The following is a 21276-nucleotide window of genomic DNA, read 5'->3' on the forward strand; positions in this document are numbered from 1 at the left end:
ACTTTAAGAGGACTCATTAGCATGACTTATATATATTTTACATTAAAAAAATTATTATTATTATTATTATTATTTTAAGAAGTCTTCTTTCTAAAATTATAATTTTGTGTCACAATTTTGATATAAACTGTAAGTAATTATTTATCATTTTCATATAAGTAATAAGCATAGATTGAAACCCTTAAAAAAATAAAAATAAATAGAAATATATTACAAGTGGTTAATGGTAGATAAAAAAAATGATATCAATAATAGATGCAAATAATAACTAGTAACAATTTGCCATCTACAATTTGTTGTGAGCTTGTTATGAGCGTTGCTCCTTTTTCCCTACTAGTCACAATTAAACACATTAAACGATTAAAATTGTGAAAAAAAATTGTGGTAAAAAAGCGGTGTAACAATTTAAAAAAAGAAAAAGAAAAAGAAAAAGTCAAAAAGAATAAAAAAGGAAGGTGACAAATTGAGAAGCAAGCAGTGCGTTTACGTTGCGTAATTTTTCCTTACCATTACTAGTTAGGTTTAAAAATTGAAATCTCGAATAAACATAAACTTGACGTTACAGCTTACGATTTGATCATCATTCATCAATGAAGAAGTACGTCTAATATAATGATGCCAGAAATCATATTTACCTTCAAACTTTATTCCACAGTTCCAATCCAAACAAAAATCGTACTACTATCTCCTTGACTTTCGGACCCCACATTTCGTTTCCGTGTGTTTTGTGCAGTCTCTCTCTCTCTCTCTATATTCAGTAGAGAGGTGTGAGAGAGAGTGAGAGGTGTTTCGAGAATGAAAATTGGCTGCAATGTTGTGAAAGACTGAAAGAAAGAAAAGGAGAGTAGGTGAGGTTTCTTTGGGATCTTTTAGCATTTGGGTACCTTCTGTCTCTTCATAGTCTTTAGTCAGTTTAATATGATAGCGTTGGTGCATTTTCTCCCACAAGATTTTTGCTATATTGGGTATACATTGATAAAGTCTTAGGTGTTGCTTGAATCACACTTTGTTTCCATAAAATTTTAATAGATTATCGTTTACTTCTGAGTTTTCTCAACTGGGATTTTGCTCAAGCACTTCGTGATCTGGGCTTTGCTTTTGGAACTCATATCTCATCTGGGTTTTGCATGTAGAAGTTACTGGTAATATGGGTTATGCCCAAAATCTGTTTGGTCATCTGGGTTTTTTTGTTGCTGGGGTCGAGCTCTATGAACTCGGAGTGGGGTCTGGTTGGTAAAGTTTAGTGATTTAAAAACTTTCTTCAATTTCAAGTTTTGAAACCTGGGTTGGCGAAAGACTGGAAATTGGTCACTGTTTTTGGCTTTTAGACATAGACCTATGTGGATTTTGTGAAAATTTTCATGAGTGATTTTGATATATGAGAGATATCTAGCTAGAGCATTTCATCAGTATATTTGATTAATGACTAGATGGCAACCACATCACCATCACCAGGTTCATCTCCCTCAGCTGTGCCACCATCTACTACTACAACTACAACTTCACCATCCAATTCACCACCACCACCACCACCACAGCCATCCCCCATCACCAGTCCACCACCACAAACCTCGTCTCCCCCTCCTATAATTTCCCAATCTCCTAAGACCAGTGCTACTGAAATTCCTCCAACTTCATCCCCACCACCTCAATCCCCTCCTGCTGTTCCAACAGCTCCTCCTCCGGCTCCATCCTCCCTACCACCCATTCCTCCTTTGGGAACTTCACCACCAGTGTCACCTCCTCCTCCTCCTCCTCCATCCAAACCACCTACATCACCACCACCTCTATCATCCAATGTTCCTCCTCCGCCGCCCTCTAATTCTCCTCCTCCACCATCAAATCCAACAAAAGGCTCACCGCCTCCTTCTCCACCACCTAGTCCACCACTGAACTCACCTACACCTAAGAATTCACCTCCACCACCACCGCCTAAGTCCCCTGAAAGTCCACCACCGCCACCAACTAATCCGCCTGAAAGTCCACCCCCAACACCAGCACTGGCACCACCCCAAAGTTCACCTCCACCACCGTTACCAAAGTCTCCTAAAAGTCCACCGCCACCACCATCTAAGACACCTGGAAAATCACCCTCTCCACCCCAAAGTTCACCTCCACCACCAGCATCTTCACCACACCAAAGTTCACCTCCACCATTAGCACCAACCCCTCCTGAAAAATTACCTCCACCACCAGCATCTTTACCACACCAAAGTTCACCTCCACCATTAGCACCAACCCCTCCTGAAAATTTACCTCCACCACCACCATCACTTTCTCCCAAGAATGCATCTTTACCTCCTAAGAGTACCCCACCTGTTTCTAAATCAGTACCACCTTCTAATTCTCCTCCAAAGTCATCATCTCCAGCACCCATCTCGGCACCACTTCCACCATCTCCTGCGAGCAATACTATTAGTCCTAGTACACCTGAAAGCTCAAGCTCCACTGGTAGTGGGGCGATTGGTACTGCAGCTGTGATAGCTATTGTTGTAGTGACAGTAGTCATACTGCTTAGCCTCATTGGAGTTGCTGTTTGGTGCATGAGGAAGCGAAGAAAAAAATATTCTGGACTTGGTGGTTATGTCATGCCGTCCCCTTATGCCTCTTCCCCAAAATCAGGTAAATTTTTGTTTGCAAAGTAATGTTGTAGATGTTACTGACTTTGCCTTTAAATGTTTCCTGTCTTATGGGTTCTTTTTGCATTTTATACTTCTCTGGGTACTAGTTTCTATGGGATTGCAGATTACTTCTTGATGCATCACAAGGTTTGCAAAAGGAATATGTGTAGGGAGTTAGAAGAGTCAAACAAACTTTAAGCTTCACCACCTTAAGGTGCCAAATTTCTAGAATCACCTCCAAGCTATGTCCAATGTAGGTTTATTCATCAAATTAAATGTGTCTCAAAATGTTTCAATGAACCTTTAAGTAGGGCTTCCAAAGTGACCACAAATAAGAAAATAATTGAAATCTATTATAGCTGATATGGAAAGAAAAAAAAAACCCCTTAATGAATTGCATTTAGTATGAAAAATAAAATTAGATCAATCAGCATCATTCTGGGTTCAATCAATATCAATTTTATCCTCCATCATCCAAAGACAAGGTCACTGGATGAGATGTCCCCTTGTGTCAACGCCTGTAGACATGTGATTGGAGGCTGGTACCTGGTGTCCGCACCACTTCTTAAAACATGCTTTCTTTCCTAGGATTATCATGAACTTTTACACCTTGCATTTATGCGAATTGAGCCAACTATCATAGTGTATAATCCTTTTAAGCGATGTAAATAGGTTAGATAATGAGAAGTTTTGGCATCATTTTTGTTTTGCTTCTTTTCCTCTTTTTCCTCCCCCTCAGAAAGTAGACGTTACAACACTCCAACCCTTTAATCCTAGTTGGAGGATTTAGTCAACAGAAAAGGTAAATTAATGATCCTGTCCTGATCTTCTTCTTCTTCTTTTATCTTTATTAATCCAAAAAAGAAAAAAAGGAACCATGCTTCTTTTTAAGGGAATAAAAATGAAAAAATAAAATGTACATCATAAAGAGTTTTGAGAGGCTTGGAGCAGAGAAAAGGTTTATAGGAGTTTTATAATAACAAAAATTAGGGTATTGGGGGTATTTTCCTATTATTTTAACATTGTCATTGACATTTTCTATCTGTATAAGTGATGAATTGGATTGAAGTGTAACCCGGGTATGAAACACACGGTAGGTCTATGTAACATTTAGAAACAAAAAGGATATCCATGCATTTTTTATCAAATACACGGTTGGTTGAAGTAGATAACCCAAAGAGAATAAGATGTTCATTTGAGCATCTCATATATAAAAGTTATAACTACAAAGGGGTGTATCTATTAATAATATTTATCTATTTCTCACAAAAATTAAGACTGTAGGTTAAATTTATTGGGTACATATAGCCAATTTGAATTCATAATGTTAGTATGCTTCCAAACAATATGAAATTAAATGATTGTGAATGTGAGGGAATTACATGAATTAATAGTTTTTGTAACTTGTGCAGATTCATCCATTACAAAGACGAATTCCTCTGCTCCCCTTGTTCATAATGGTTCTGGAAGCAATCTTGTGTATTCTCCACCAGAACCAGGTGGATTAGGCAATTCAAGGTCATGGTTTACATATGAAGAACTAGTCAAAGCCACAAATAGGTTTTCAGATGAGAATCTTCTGGGTGAAGGTGGATTTGGTTCGGTGTATAAGGGATACCTACCAGATGGAAGAGAGGTAGCAGTAAAGCAGCTAAAAATTGGTGGTGGTCAGGGTGAGCGAGAATTTAAAGCTGAAGTTGAGATTATTAGTCGCATACACCACCGGCATTTGGTTTCATTAGTGGGCTACTGCATTTCTGATAACCGAAGGCTGCTTGTCTATGACTATGTCCCTAACAATACCCTGTATTTCCATCTTCATGGTAAAGACATAACTAAGCACTGAGGAGTCTGTTCATGGTAATGGATTACTAATCTTGAGCTTGCTTGCATTTTGTAGGTGAAGGTAGGCCAGTTCTGGACTGGGCAACACGTGTTAAGGTTGCTGCTGGTGCAGCTCGTGGATTGGCTTATCTCCATGAAGACTGTAATCATCTATACTTAATTTTCAGATTTGAATATATTCGTGATATTAACCTTCACACTTTTACCTTTCAAATATAAGGATACTGTTAATCTTTTTTATTATCATAATTTTAGTCCTTCAACTTCTGTAAATTGTAGCCTCTCCATATACAATCCCAATAAAAGATTGGACTATGGTGTCTGAAACAATGACTTTTCAGTCAGGCTACAGTTTAATATCTTTTTTGACATAAGAACATGGGTTTATATTTAGTTGATAATGGGGAAAGACAATAATATTCTCTCCTTAATATAATTGAATTCTTAGATCTTTTGAATTTTCCAATTGTAATTATTTAGAATGGTTGGATACACAGTTACACACCCTGTGTATTTGAACAATCCCTTTGTTTTAATAAATCATTTTATTTACACACAAAAAATTGAAAGCCCATAGGAGGGATGGGATAACAAGATTTGTGGCCTTCTTGTTGTTAGTTCCAAATGATGATTGCTTTTCTGCGATTTTAGTTGGCAAAGAAACAGCGTATTATCTCCAGCTTCCCATTTTTCTATTCTGAATTTCTTGATGAATCCTTGGGGATAATGTTTCTAATATTACAATATTCACCAACATGTTAGAAAATTGTCTTCTTAGAAGCAAACACCGAATGTGGGCTTTACTAGTACAAATATACAACCAAACTAATGAGAATAGTATCCTGATAAGTGATAACCATATGATCTTACTTTGGCAATTGCACAAGATTTATTAGGGCAGAAATTATTAAAAAGACTGCTTTAGTTGATCAAATCCATTATTATCAGTATCCGTTATCTATGTTTAACATATCTGTTATTTATGTGTTTAATCTTACGCATATGACAGGCCATCCTCGAATTATTCACAGGGATATCAAGTCTTCGAACATTCTTTTAGACAGCAACTTTGAAGCTCGGGTATCTAATTTTTTTTCCTCAAGCTACAGTCAGAATTATTCTTTTCGTCTATATTTTAATGCTGTGGTTTCAATTGTTTACGCTACAGGTTTCAGACTTCGGACTAGCAAAATTAGCTCTTGATGCAAATACACATATAACCACACGTGTTATGGGAACTTTTGGGTAAGTAGTCATTTATTAAAAGTCCCATATGCCTATCAAAGCCTGGGGGCATCTACTAGTTTTTATAGACTACCTGCTTCAGGAAAGGGTTTATTTTATTTTATTTATATGCAGTATATATTGATTTTGTTTATTGGTCGATTTCAGATATATGGCTCCTGAATATGCATCAAGTGGCAAATTGACTGATAAATCTGATGTATACTCCTTTGGAGTGGTGCTTCTGGAACTAATTACTGGAAGGAAGCCTGTGGATACATCCCAACCCTTGGGAGATGAGAGTCTAGTTGAATGGGTAAATATATTAAGGCCATCTTGTTAAAATATTTCCTTTGCTGCTGAATACAAAAGTATCTGAACTAGTTGTTTCTAATTTAATTTTAGGAAGGCATCAATAATTCGTCAAACTAGATCTTCTTGGCTGCATTTGTCATTTTTGTAGTTATCTGTTGCAACTTAACCTTCAATCCAGTATAAATGTATAATATTGTGCTGCTTTTGTTGTTTCTTCTATTACTGCTACTCTGTTACGTTTGGTAAAAGAAAAATTTGACAGCATGAGAGCCTGTTTGACTGGCTGCATGCTCAGGACACTTTCATTGTTGTTCTTTCTTAGACATTATATGTAATATTTGGGAGGTTACAGTATACACCATCTGGCTGTACGCTAGTCTTTCTTTTCTAATAGTATTTTTATTACTTTTGCTAAATAAAATATAAATACAGAATGCATGACAGAAGTTTCTGACTTTCTGTTAGATCTTAGTGAGTCTGTCTAGTAATGAGGTACCTATGATTCTTAACAATTCTGATTCAAAGAAAAGCTTGTAGATTCTGCAATTTTATGACATCATTAAATATGAACCTGAGTCCTTAAGAGACTCTATTCATTATATACTCAGAAAATTTACAATCAGGGAATGGTTCAAACAAAAAGTAGCATATTCTAACTCCAGTGGAAAGTTATAAAAGAGAAAAATAACTACTCAGACTGCTTAATTTTCAAATTGTATTGGGAACTCTTTAATAACTCTTTGCACATAGCGGATTTTGTGATTCAATTGAAATTTTGTTCTTACATGCAAATGTGCATAAAAAGGATGTGAGAGCAACTAAACATATCAGCCAGACATGAGACATGTGACAAAGGAATGTGTGAAAACTTGGAAAGAAAAAACCTGTGCACTCAACCTCATTGTAATCTTCCAGAGCCAATCTTTCCTGACCAAAAGCCCAATTTATTTTTCAGGCTCGACCTTTGCTGAGTAGTGCACTTGACAATGAAGAATTCATAGATTTGGCAGATCCAAGGCTTGAAATGAACTATGTTGAGAGTGAAATGTTCCATATGATTCAGGTATCTGCTGCTTGTGTGCGACATTCAGCTGCCAAGAGGCCACGAATGGGACAGGTAATTAAATTTGACAACACAAATAGTTAAAATATTTCTTATTCATAATATTAGAACACTGATGCATGGAGATCATCTTTCTTGGCATTCTTATGCTTCTCAGGTTGTTAGAGCTTTTGATGGTTTAGCTACTTCTGATCTAACCAATGGAATGAGAGTGGGAGAAAGCGAGGTATTTAACTCTGCACAACAGTCTGCAGAAATCAGATTGTTTCGGAGAATGGCATTTGGTAGTCAAGAATACAGTACAGATTTTTTTAGCCAGATTAGCTTGAATAGTCAAGAGGCCATGGTAAAAACTGGGAGGGAAGATTTAATATGAACCAGGAGGGTTTTCCAAGCAGAGTTGGAGCCTGTTCAAGTTAATTTAATTACAGAGTTTGGCCCAGCTGAGATTTACTTATATGTGTCTGTTTATCAAAGAGGTCACATCAGCCTGAGAGATTGAAGTACAAACCCTTGATTTTGTAACTAGGTTCCATTTTAGCTCCACAGATGCTTTTGGTGCTTTTGTACTAAAAAAATTTTGGTTCCTGTAATTAGCAAAAGAAATATTTGTTTCCACCAATATAAATGGTGGTGTTAATAAAAGCTATTTTTCAGTTCTGTTACAAACTTCTCTTCTCTTCTCTTGTGTGTGGTCTGTTTCATTCCGAGTACTCAAGCAGGGGGGAAAAAAAACACTGAATAAGGGAACTCACAAGCCCAGGAAAGATATAATCATCGTTTTTTTTTTTTTTTTGGCTTTTGTTTTTGTTTTAAGGGAGCAAAACTTAAAATTAAAATGACCCAAGACTTGGAAACAAATAAGAGTCTTTAGACACAAAATTTGACCAAAAACTTCACATATGCTAATGTGAAGTGATGTCACTGATAGGTCAAAATAAGAACTAATAAAAATTTATCAACTTAATTATTGTGAATTTTTTTGGGCGTTCAACATTTTTCAACAAATAATCAACATTCTGAATTGTATAGACTTTTCAACCTCACAAAGGAAAAATAAGCCGAATGACATCAAATAAAGGAAAACATATAAACACGAGTCAGCAACTACGCTTTAAGTTTAGCCTAAGAATATAGCTTAGGTTAGTTTTTTGCCACACATGATTATCTTCAGGTGTTAGGTCTCAACCAAGATAAGATTGATCAACCCTACATGATGAAGATGATGATTTATCAGCAAGATCTGACCGTTTCTATTTAAGTTAACTGATTGCAACAACCAAGTAGCTGTCTTTCATCTCATCAGGTTGCTTTATTGTTTATCTACATGGTGGATTATTAATAAGTCAAACCATGCAGACACCAATTTACTTCTGCCCGATCATTCCTTGTAGATTTCGGTGGGAATTGTCTTGCATGAGATGAGAATGTCTTTGGGCGAGTCATGCAAGTTATGATTTGATTTTTACTATGATTTTAATGCAACTTCCCGTTCGTATATTTGAGATAATTAACTAACTAGCTGAAAATGATTAAAAAATAAACAATATTAAGATAATGAACTTATTGCTTGACAAATATTTAATTATTTATATTAAGTGCATCAATTATTTTTTTACATTCTTGATTGTGTGTTATTAATTTTTTCCCTCTTTTGCTAGATTTTGTTTCAATTGTTGCAAAAACAACTAAATTTGAGGAAGAATGTCATATTTTAAATAAGTTGTTTCTCATATAAATCTTAGATAAATGAATCAAAATTTCATTATACTTAAATAATTAATGCATCGCTTAATACCATTTATCATATAAATTTTAGACAAATGAAGTACGGATGATAGTTTGTTCAATATCTCTATCAGCCTAGGTCCTCATTCAGGTGAAGAGGAAAATTTTTGAGGTCTCACACACAAAGATATATGAAGAAAGATACAGTATTTCATTTATCATATATATATATATATATATATCATATCTTGAATGGAAAAAATATTACAGGAACTATATACATTTTACGTCTTGTTAAATTGTAGCATCTTCTAAGGGGGACTTTAAAAGACAAACTCCGATCCATGACGGCAAAGAAAAGGCTTGAAGTTGTCCAAGAAATCTTGTAACAAAAAGTGGAATTCAAGTAATCTTTGTAGGACAGCTTATGTTTCCTTGACATCTAATATTCTATTGTATTATATATGGTAGCCCCGATTGAAAGCTATAGTTGTATAATTTGAGGGCAGGAATGATTGCAGTTTTCTTAGCTTTGCCACATATGATTATATTCGCTTCACCCTTCCTAACACCTCCAAATACGAGAAGGAACATATTCCTCAACTACATATGACTTCCTTAATCACATTCTCTGTCATAAGCACCTCCTTCTTCCTGATTTTGCAGCCATGGAGGACTGGAATACGCTTGCCGCAGACTGTGTTGTTATATCTTGTTGCTGCCAATGCTTGATCCTACAGATTATCATCTTCTTCTTGCTCAAGCTTCCATGCAAACTAATTCGTAAGACGAGAGAATATGCTAAGAAGAAGCTTCGAAAGAGAAGGAAAAATGAGAAGACAATCGAAAATGAAATCAATCAAGGCAAACATGATTTTGTAGGAATGAATGGAGGGTCTTTTAGAATTCAAGTCGATGGGTTTCTTGTAGATGGAGACTATGGTTGTGGGTCATGTATGCAGGAAGTTGAGAAGGTGTTAGAGGAGTTTTCTCAAGAGGGGGAGTTTGCATTTGGAAGCTTTTGGGGCAGGAACCGATCAGGGACTATCTCAACTTGTGTAGCAAAACATGAATTTGATAATAGTATTGTACAGTTTCAAATAATTGAAATGGTTGGCTCTTGCAGTTATTCATAGCATAGCTTATATATTGTTTATTTGCCATTTAGATGAACAGTGTGCTATCTGTTCTGGATTTGGCTTCAGGGTGTGCTTGTATAGACAGCTAAGGGATGGGCCAAGAGTCATTTATCCAATAGGACCTGAAAATTCTGGATTAATTTACAAGTGATCAAAGGGGTACTATATATAAGATTAAGTCTTATTAATTTATCAACTTTTAAATACAAAACAATTTATTTATTATATTTTGAGGTGACAAATCACATTAATTGTTTGTAAGTCTTCTTCAGTAAAATTGATGCTATCATAGCATCTTTTATTATTATTATTATTTAGCCTAGGCTTTGTTAGCTTCAATAAATTCCATACCATGTCAAAGGTTGGGAACGCACCATTTAACAACTTTTATGTATAGCCGAAATTGTTTTTTGATAATTTCATTAACATAAGACGAAGGCAGATAACCCAGGTTTAGGAAAGTCATTCCCCGGTGTTGAATAAAATGAAGATCTGTTAACATAGCTTGATCACTCTCGTGGGGAAGCTTCTTCTTGTTGTAGATTTTTCCAGATTCTTGCTTCTAGTGATTATGATGATGTGATGAAAGCCTAAATTCTTTGCTTGTAAGCTTGCCTCCACCAATGCTTCCTGAGCTGCCATGTTAGTTGTGTGAGCTCTAGTTGGGAGACTCCAATTAATATAACATATAAAGCTCAAAAGCTTAATCTTATAAGCTTAGGGATCTTATAAGCTTAGGCCCAATTTTGTCATATTAACCGTCCTTGTTCTAAATAATAATAATAATATTAAAAAAACCTCCCTCTTGTCATTCTTATGGGACGTCACTCACAAGTGTATAACATGTATACTTAACAACCTTCTCTTCATGTTTGAGTTTTTGCCTCTTTATGGGGACTTCAAGACTTCTCTCGTGTCATTCTTATTCAATATGAAACTTCTTAGTGGTCCATGGATAAGTCCTACCTCCTAATACACACACCTTGTCCCTCCAAATATGAAAGGGATCTCATCTCCATTCCATTTATGAAAAGGACCTTGATAATCTTGCCAACTTACCCTCACACCACCATGAGCTCTGATATCATGTATACCTAACAAGTGTATAACATGTATACCTAACAACCTTCTCTTCATGTGTGAGTTTTTGCCTCTTTATGGAGACTTCAAGACTTCTCTCTTGTCATTCTTATTCAATATGAAACTTCTCAGTGGTCCATGGATAAGTCCTACCTCCAAATACACACACCTCGTCCATGGATAAAGCCCAAAAGCTTAAACTTATAAGCTTAGTCCCAAATTTTGTCATATTAACCGTCCTTGTTCTAAATAATAATAATAATAATAATAATAATAATAAAACCTCCCTCTTGTCATTCTTATGGGACGTCACTCACAAGTGTATAACATGTATACCTAACAACCTTCTCTTCATGTGTGAGTTTTTGCCTCTTTATGGGGACTTCAAGACTTCTCTCTTGTCATTCTTATTCAATATGAAACTTCTTAGTGGTCCATGGATAAGTCCTACCTCCAAATACACACACATCGTCCCTCCTCCAACTATGAAAGGGATCTCATCCATTCCATCTATGAAAAGGACCTTGATAATCTTGTCAACTTACCCACACACCACCATGGGCTCTGATATCACTTATTGGGGAGATAACACCTTGAGGAGACGCTAATTGAGTAGTCAATGTTAGGGTCATATTTTTATGTAATTGGCATATTTTATGACAAAATGCATTTTACTTGTAATTGAATAGTGTCTAAGTGTAGACATCGCATTTTGTACTCTTTATGACTTGGGCCTTCGTTCCCCAATGATGTTAGTACTCTAAAGCCCAAGGTCCTAGTCAGATGAAAATTGACTTGAAGAAAGTATTTGTGGAAAATATAACTTATTTTTGGAAGAACAAAACTATTTTTGGAAAAGAAAGACCACAAGAAATCCTAAGTGTGTGCACGCATACACGCGTATGTGTATGCACGCTCAAGCCATATGTATGCATGCTTATTGCATGAGCACGCATGCACGGGCATGTGTACACAATTAGGGTTCCAGAAACTATGTAAGGAAAGTTTTTTTTGCAATAAAATTGGTTTGGAACTAATCCCACATCGTTTGGGAGCCGCCTTAAACTCCTATTTTTCAACTATATAAAGCCATAAAAGACACTTTTTCAAAAGAGGAAAAACAAGGTGGTAAAAACACAGAAGTTTCACTAGAAAATAGTGAATCAAAGACTGATTTTTTCACAAAACATTCTCAAGTCAAATTTTGTTTGATTGTAACCTTTTCTAGTCTTAATTTTCGAGTTCTAAGTTCATTAATCCATTTTTGATTTGGTTGTGAATAGATTGACTGAGGGGAATTGTCAAAATCAAGCTCTAAAGAGTTCTAGTGTTGAGGTAAAGTTTATAACTTTGTCTCTTCACTTTTCTTTTTTTATTGTTGTTTGTATATATGTTTTAATATTTTAACATGTTTGTTTAGTTTAGGTTTATATAGTGTTAATGTTTGAAGCATGCTAGGTTGTTAGATTTCTTGCTTTCTATGTTTTCTAGTTTAGGGTTTTGGGTGTGTATGCGTGCACATGCTCCTTGCATGTGTATGCATACTTGAAGTATACCTACACATATAGTTGGGATGCGTATGCATACCTTATGTATGTGCATGCATACTCTTGCCTAAAAACCCTAATCTATCTCTGTTTGTTTTTCCTTTGTCTTATTTACATATTTAGCCTTTCTTTTAACTTAGTTAACCTATCTTGAAGTCTCTACTTCTATGTTTTATGTTGTTTTGTTTGTTTTTATCTCTTTTATGCTTATTAGGGTTTTAGATTGCTTGAATGCCATGAACATGGATATGCCATGAACATGTATTAATGCATAGGTGCTGTGATGCGGTGAGTTAAGTGAGGTAAGTCATGCATAATCACATGAACATGCATTTGATTTGGATGATAAGTATGATGGTTGATGAACATGAATATGTATTGTTGAATCCCATATTGTTGAGGTCTAGATATTGTGACATGCTTGTTTGAATCCGTCTTATGATGTTTCTGTCCTTGGAAAATGTATGCTTAATGCCATGATAGATGAATGCTAGGCTTATGATGATTATGCCATGATTGTTTACTTTTATATGCATGTTAGAGTGTGTGTGAGTTAGAATAACATGTTAAACATGCCTTTAATGAGATTAAGATTTGGAACATAATAAGTGGAAGCCGACCTATGGGTTGGGTAGGGTTGGGTGCTTAGCACCTTCCAATCCCCATACTTAAACTTCGGACACATGCTCTGGTAAAGAACAGTCGTTCCACGAAGGGTGCTATATTTATGGACCTTAGACCTCAACTAAGTGGCGACTCCATTTACACCACCCACCATGGTCCATCCTACGCCAAGTCATACTTCCCACCAAAAAGGGGGGATTGTGGACACAACAGAGTGTAGAGTCGCCACCTAGTTTTTGCAATGGTCTAGGAACCATATATATAGTGCCCTTTCGAGAAATAACCATTGATCTTACTACCAAAGATATGGATTCGGAGTTAAGGTACGGTCTTGGGAAGGTGTCAGGCACCAAAAACTGCCCAATCCTAAGGTTGGCTTCCTCTCATTGTGTCTTATGTCTTAGCCCTATTAAAGGCACACTCAATATTATCATCTAACTCACACACACACTAACATGCATCTAAACACACAACATGGCCTCAATTATCCCTGACCATACATCTATCATGCTTGTCAAACAAAGCCTAACATACATCTAACATACATGTTAACCAACCTAGCATTTATCTAGCATGACAACTCCTAACATTCATCTAATCATGGCATAACATATCATCTCAAATAAGGCACCAACATATGAACATTCAATCAAGGTAGAAACAAGACAAATCATGTTATCACCTAAGGCACTTAGAATACAATCATATCATTAAACCTAAACAAGATCATATCACAAATGCATGTGCATTGTGAATGCGTGACTTACCTCACTTACCTTGCAGCAACTCAGCACCTATGGCATTATGCTTGAGCATGTGAATGCATGTTCATGACATCAAAATAAGGCAACATAAGATAAACCCTAATTCTAACATGTGAGAGACAAACTAATAATTAAACATGTGAAACAAAAGCTTAAAAGTATAAAACATGGAAAAGAGTTTAAATAGAAGTATACATGTGAAAGAAGAAACAAAAACAGATGAAACAAAATTAGGGTTTCTAGGATAGTTCATGTGCATGCATGAACAACCCTGCGTGCATATAATCAAGCCTGCGTGTGCAGGCAAGGTTATGTGCACTTGGGTTTCTATCCAAAAACCCTAGAAACATAGTAAAGCTTTAAAATGCTAAATCTAACATTCTAACATGCTTTTTAGACATACAAATACATAAACCTAAGCTATATAAGCATATTTCAACAAGAAACTATAGCAGACAGAAGGATTAAAGTGCAAAAAGGAAAAGAAAAGAAAAATAAAAGTTTAGACTGGATACCTCAAACAAAAGCTCTTCAAGCTTAATTTTTGACCCTTTCCCTTAGTCAAATATATTCACAATTCAATAAAAGAGTGATTAGTAATCTTAAACTCAAAGATCAAGGCTAGAAAAGGCCCTAATAAAAAGAAAATTGACTTGAGGATGTTTTGTGAAAAACTCTCTGATTCACTATTTCTAGTGAATCTTAGTGTTTTCTCGTGAGATTTCTGTGTGTTTTGAAAATATATTATGTAAGGATACTTATAGTTTGAAAATAAGGGTTTGAAATGACTCCCAAACGATGTGGAATTCATTCCAAACCTCAGCATTAATGCAGAAAACTTGCCTTGTTTAGTTTATGGAATTCACTATGCGTGTGCAAGATTGTGCCTGCGTGCGTAGGCCAATTCTTGTGTGTGCATAGCGAGGGTTTCCTTGGCCTCACTTTTCCAAAAATAGATTTATTTGCTCATTAAAAGTTATATTTTTCATTTTAACGTTTCTCAAGTCAATTTAACATTTGATTGGGCCCTAAACTAACCTTGGGTCTTAAAATTTAGCATCATTGGGGAATGAGGGCCCGAGTCGTAAGGGGTACAAAATGCGGTGTCTACAGATACCTTTCTTTTGATTCGTGAGTTTCGCTAACGGAATCAAAAGAATAAGAGACAAAACATTTTGTTTCGACATATAGCTCGAGCCCAACCTACGCACACGAAACACATCACGCATACATGGGGCGGGGAGTAACTTTGAAAAGTCGTGGGATTTCGTATGTTCGAATTCCCACCTTTGTTGCTTGGGAAATGAGCAAAAACAAGTTGACTATCCCAAAACCCATTTTGCCAATTACAAGCAAAAGGCGAGTAACTCACTATAGTAGAGTCACTAAAAAGAAAAACAAACAAATGTGCTCTTATGAGCTCAAAAAAACAAACAAGGGGTGCTCTTATGAGCTCAAACAAACAAACAAGGGGTGCTCTTATGAGCTTAAAAAGGATATATATTTGTGGTGTCCATTTAGGGCTCTTGCCTTAAACTTCTCTGGGTGGTACTTGTCTTCCATTTCTATCTCTACCTGTTCTGGTGAGGCTCTTGCCTTGGGGTGAACTTAGTCTCTATCTCTACCTCTTCTACTGTGCCTGCATGTTCAATTCTCGTAGGATATGTGTGCAAAATCTGTATAACACGCCTACATGTTCAATTCCCGGAGGATATGTGCACGAATTTGACTTGTATAGGATCTGTGCCTGCATATTCAATTCCTGAAGGTATGTGCACAAGTTCTGTGTTCTTCCTTTCTGACTTGTATGGGATCTGTGCCTGCATATTTAATTCCCATAGGATATGTGCATGATTTCTGTATTGTATGGGATCTGTGCTTGCATGTTCAATTCCCGAGGGATATGTGCACAATTTCTGTATTGTATGGGAATTGTGCTTGCATATTCAATTCCCAAGGGATATGTGCACAAGTTATGTGTTCTGATTTGTTTGACTATTTTTGGATGAAAGATCTACTGGGGATGCTGGTGGACTCACTGGGGAGTATAATTCTGTTGATAAGTGTTTTGGTGATGATTTTGACCTACCACGAAGTCTTAATGGTGTACGGCCCACTGGGGAGGGGGTAACTTATTGGGAATTTTTCTGATGGTGTGTTGTTCGTTGGGGAACTTTCTTTCACTGGGGGGAATAACTATCTTCTTCTTTCTTATGACTCACTGAGGATTGATGTTGGCTCCACCCTCGAGGGGGGGTTTTACCAAACTCTACTGGGGAAATTTTTCTTTGCAACTCTCGAGGGAGTTACTTCTATGCCTTGGACTCACGGGGGAGTCCATCTATGAGACTGGATTTACTTGGGATTTAGTTGATGATCTTGACTCACGGAGGAGTTTTCATGATGATTTCTGGTCTACTAAGGGATGTTTTGATGCTTTTGATCCATTGGGGATGCTTTTGATGGTTTTGATCCACTAGGGATGCTCTTTTAGGGTTTTTGTGCTTCTTGCCTACTGAGGGCATTTTTGTCATTTTTGGGCATATTTTTGAATTTTCCTTTGCACTTCTGGCCTCCTAGGAATTCTATGGGGATATTTGAATTTTTTTTTTTTTTGGCTAGCTAAACTACACATAGTTTAGCAAGGAGGCCTAAACTACATGTAGTTTAGTCATTAGGTGTGTTCCCGCCTCTTCATCTTTTTTTTTTTTTTTTTTTTTTTCAACAGTTACCAATCATTTTTTTTTTTTTCATTCTCTTTATCTTCCCTCATCTCTTCACATTCTCCAACTCTCTTTACAAAAACCTTTTGCTTTTCTCTCATTCCCTCATTATCTGACTCTCATCTTCTCCTTCAATCTCAACTTCTCTCTCAAACTCTCTCATTTCCTTCAATGGCACCTAAGAAGAGTTCCTACATCCTCTCCATTGATGCCTTCCATCTCACTTGTTGGAATGGAGTGGTAAGGCTAACAACGGCTCCTCCATTGACCTGCAGATCACAACAACACCTTTTGGAGGGTGCAAGGGTCGGATCAATAAGTTTTTTAAACTTTTCTCATTTTTCAAGTTTCCCTTTGATCTTCCATTTTAATCCATTTTTAGGCCTGTAAATGCTTGGGTTTTGCTGTGGGATAGGTTTAGATGCAAACCTAGCATTTTAGGATGGGTAGGAACATGTTTAGGTTGAGTTTTGATAGGGAAAAGCTTGAGAATGTCGAAGAACACCCTTTTGTGTTCATTCCTGTGTGTGTAGACATGTTCTTGCGCGTGTAGCCTATATTCATGCGTACACAGACTTGTTCTTACTTGCGTGTATCTGTTCTTCAGTTTATGCTCACATAGGTTCCATCTTGTGTACGCGTGCAGAACTTTGCATACGTAGTATCTTTCCTGCACACGCATGGCGCTAGGCTCTTCCTTGGACACTCTCAGTCAGGGGACACTGTGCTAGCTAATGGGAACTTGGAAGCTCCCTGAGGTTAGTTTCTCTCCCTTTTCTCTTGTAGGTCATGCATTCTCATTCTTATAGTCATACATCCACATGCCACATAGGATAGGACTATGTACCATATTCTTGCCAACCACATTCTTACCCATATCTTGCAAACTGTTACCCTACCAAATACGTGTCTTGCAAACTGTACCATATCTGATCCTTGCAAACTATCATCTTGTAAATTGTACCATAACCTTTTGCAAACTATTATTTCTAAATCTTGCAAATTGTTATCTTGAAAAACTGTTATTTCTGAATCTTGCAAACTATCATCTTGCAAACTGCTATTTCTGAATCTTGTACACTATCATATATTTTTAGCTTTAGGTCGTGGAGTATAGTCTCATTGCTCAGGGGCTGCGGTGGACTTGAAGAGGGCCATCTCACTTCGGGCTCACCTCGACAGGCTCTCTCCCAATGATGTAAATTAGAAACATATTACTTTCCACTATTTGCATGCTTCTTAAGGTTCTCTTTCTAACCCCATGTATTGTCATATATCATGTGGAGTCCTTGGGCCAGAGCTACCCCTGTAATGGACTCGAGCTTGGAGGCAGTTGCTATAGTTGTTTCTAATCTCTCTCAGCCCTTTAAAAGTGGTGGATTGAGGGTGATCTACTTGGTAGAGAGGGTGTGCTGCCAGCTAGCGGGTGAGGATGCGCCTTGGGTCCCCATGGACCCTTCAGTGTTCATGCTTGCTCTTTGTTCCATGACGAATGCAGAGTACAATTTGTGAGGGCTAGTCACCCCCTTTACTAATCAGGTCACAGACGAGCTAGTCTATGAAGAGTTTAGAAGGACTTGCCTTATGCCTTCTCTCACCATTTTGGTATGAGTTCTTGCTCTTCTCATTTTCTTTAATCAGTCATTGTTTGCATTCTTATACATTAGTAACATTCAAATGAAACATTTGTGTTAGGAGGGCCTTGCTGCCGGTGCTCTTATTGATCCCTCTAGTTTTCATTGGTCGGTCTATGCCTATGACCCTGATGGCTTTACTTGGGAGCGCCTTGCTGGCTGCAATACAAATGTCACGGGCTACCCCTTTCCTGAAGGCACAGGGACGGTGAGTTCTCCTTCATCCTTGTTCTCTTTCCTTTCTACACTTACATCCTAACACTTGTTCTAACAACCTTTCATTCAAAATTCAGCCTACTGTTCAAGAGCATGAGGAGCTTGTTTGGCCTGCGGGAAACCTCAAACTAGAGTTGACTAAGTACTCCCGACAGCCGTGGTGGCGGGGATGCCAGTGATGATGATGGCGGTGATGGTGCTAGAGGTTCAGAGTCTACTCCGAGCCATCAGCTGAGGAAGAGGCACTTCCGATGATCCTGCAAAAAGACATACAGACAGACATAGACACAACATAACATACTTTCTTTTTGTTGCTTTTACTATTTTTCTTTTTAGCACACATGCTTGCACTCTAGATTTGGTTTGAGACTTTTAAGAACATCTTTTACATTTATGCTTTTATTTGAGATATGTACTTAAATTACAAAATTTTGGAAACTTTGTGCCATTCTGTTATTCTTGGAAACTCTGTGCTTGAATTGTGCCTTGAGTAGTCCATTTAGTCTTTCTCTTGCACCTTCCCATACTATGATCCTCTCTTTCAATCCCTAATTATCTCTTAGGTCGTTGACCTAGTGGGATTCCTCTAACTTTTGCATGGATTGCCTTTCGGTTTTCAACCCATTAAGGCTCCTTGTATCGTCTTTGAGCTTATTTTTCATTCAAATTTTATTTTCTCTTTTTCTCTCCCTCTTTATTTTCCTTTCATCCACACCTTCTCTTCTTTGATTTTACTTTTTCTGGATATGGTCATATGAGATGCTCCAATCATTTCATCCAACTTTAGGATATAAGAAATGACTTAAGGCTGTCATGAAGTGGGTTCACATAGTTGAGAAAGCTTAGAAAAAGTCCAATCAAAAGAAAGAAAGACTGACCGACCACCTTGATATGCCCCAAATTTTACTTTTCTACACTTTATGATTCTCATTTCCTTTCTTATGAATTTAATAAGGGATTGGAATGTTCCACATCCCCTATAGAAACAATTTATTATCTTTTAATTTGAGCAATGAGAGAACCACCCATTTATTATCTTTACTTATTGTCATCATTTTTCTTTTTTCCATGCCATGTAATTTTTGTCCATGATGTCCCTTGAGAAATTTTCACCATGCCCATGGTCTTTGCCCCTATCTTTTGCCTAGATCGCCCTTTTGGGTTTTCAACCTAGCGGGGTCCTTTTGTCTTAACTTTTGCCTAGGTCACCCTTTCGGGTTTTCAACATAGTAGGCTTCTTTCTTTTCAAATGTTGTACCTTTAGAGTCTATCCATGTTGATTGGGTGAAGCATCTCTTCCCCATCCAAATCTGTAATTCTCGTAGCACCTCTTGACATGATCTTCTTGATAATAAAAGGACCAGACCATCTTGACTTTATCTTTCCTCTCGGATCAAAAGTTTCATCTCTAAGCACTTTTAGAACTAAGTCCCCTTCTTTAAGGTTTCTAGGTCTCACAATTTTGTTGAATGCTCTAGCAATCCTCTTTTGGTATCCTTGTGCATGGTATTGTCCTAGCTCTTTTCTCATCTATCAAATCCAATTGCTCATATCTTTGTTTCACCCAATCTTCCTCTAGGACTTTGGTTTCTACTAGTACCCTCAAAGATTGTATCTTTACCTCAATGGAAAGTATCGCTTCACTACTATAGACCAAAGAGTAGGGGGTTGCTCCAATTGAAGCACAAATAGAATTACTGTAACCCCATAAGGCAAATAGGAGCTTTTTGGCCCAATCTTTATATGTCACTACTATCTTGGCTAGGATGTTCTTGATGTTTTTATTGGCTGCTTCTACGGCCCCATTGGTTTGTGGTCAATATGGTGAAGACTTGTGATGCTCAATGTTGTACAGTTCCATGATTGTTATAATCTCTCCCTCAAAGTGAGAACCATTATCAGAGATGATCTTTTGGGGTACCCCATATCGACAAATGATGTTACTCTCTATGAATCAAGCCATATGCTTGGCTTTTAACACAGAGTAGGAGGCTGCTTCCACCCACTTGGTGAAGTAGTTAATTGCCACTAGGATGTATTTATGTCCATTTGAGGCCTTAGGGGCTATTCTTCCAATCACATCTATACCCTAGTCTGAGAAAGGCCATGGAGAGGTCATGCTGTATAGCTCACTAGGTGGCACGCGATTCGAATTTGCATGTGTTTCGTGATCATGGCAACTCTTCACAAAGTCTATACACTCGGTCTCCATTGTGTTCTAATAGTACCCTGTCGTCAAGATCTTTTCAGCTAACATTCTCCCATTCATATGAGGACCACAAATCCCTTAATGAACTTCTTCCATGACATTCTTGGCTTCTTCCTTCTTTAGACAATGAAGATGTATACCATAATAGGATCTTCAATAGAGTTGTCCTTTGCATAAGATGTATTGCATTGCCATCGTCCTAATCGAACGATGCTCTATCTTGTTGGCACCATCTAGATATACCCCCAACTTCAAGAATTTCATGATGTCATAATACCAAGGAATCCCTTTCTCTTCTATAACCAAGACTGAAGCTTTAGCCTTCTCTTTGTGTACCATCCCATAACTTTGTTCAATTTCTAAGGGTTGTGTCCACACTCCTTTGGGTATTTCCACCATGGAAGCTAAAGTAGCCAAGGCATCTACGAACTGATTCTGAGCTCTAGGGATGATTGTATATTCAATCTTGTCAAAGGTTTTGGTCAAATCCTCTAAATATTGCTGATAGGGCTTTAAGTGTTCCTCCTTCACTTTCTACAACCTT

The 21276-nt window shown here is 37.2% G+C and overlaps 2 protein-coding genes across 3 annotated transcripts; both read left to right on the plus strand.

Moving 5' to 3' along the window:
• The first annotated feature begins 587 nt into the window (after positions 1-587).
• Positions 588-7737, plus strand: LOC126717946 (proline-rich receptor-like protein kinase PERK9). 2 transcript variants are annotated; one of them, XM_050419950.1, is made up of 9 exons: positions 588-2148; positions 2221-2622; positions 4034-4444; positions 4522-4608; positions 5476-5546; positions 5635-5711; positions 5859-6006; positions 6961-7122; positions 7226-7737. In XM_050419950.1, the coding sequence occupies exons 1-9, from the start codon at positions 1431-1433 to the stop codon at positions 7442-7444; spliced, it is 2295 nt and encodes a 764-aa protein (XP_050275907.1). In that variant the 5' UTR covers positions 588-1430; the 3' UTR covers positions 7445-7737. The 2 variants fall into 2 exon arrangements, with proteins under 2 accessions (XP_050275907.1, XP_050275906.1); XM_050419949.1 differs by having other exon boundaries at positions 589-2622.
• Positions 7738-9310: 1573 nt separating this feature from the next.
• On the plus strand, positions 9311-10160 carry LOC126716392 (uncharacterized). The gene has a single exon (XM_050417249.1). It carries the CDS (start codon positions 9465-9467, stop codon positions 9930-9932), a length of 468 nt encoding a protein of 155 aa, XP_050273206.1. The 5' UTR covers positions 9311-9464; the 3' UTR covers positions 9933-10160.
• The last annotated feature ends 11116 nt before the right edge of the window (positions 10161-21276 follow it).

This window comes from Quercus robur, chromosome 3 (assembly GCF_932294415.1).
Source record: "Quercus robur chromosome 3, dhQueRobu3.1, whole genome shotgun sequence".
In the NCBI taxonomy this organism is placed as follows: Eukaryota; Viridiplantae; Streptophyta; class Magnoliopsida; order Fagales; family Fagaceae; genus Quercus; species Quercus robur.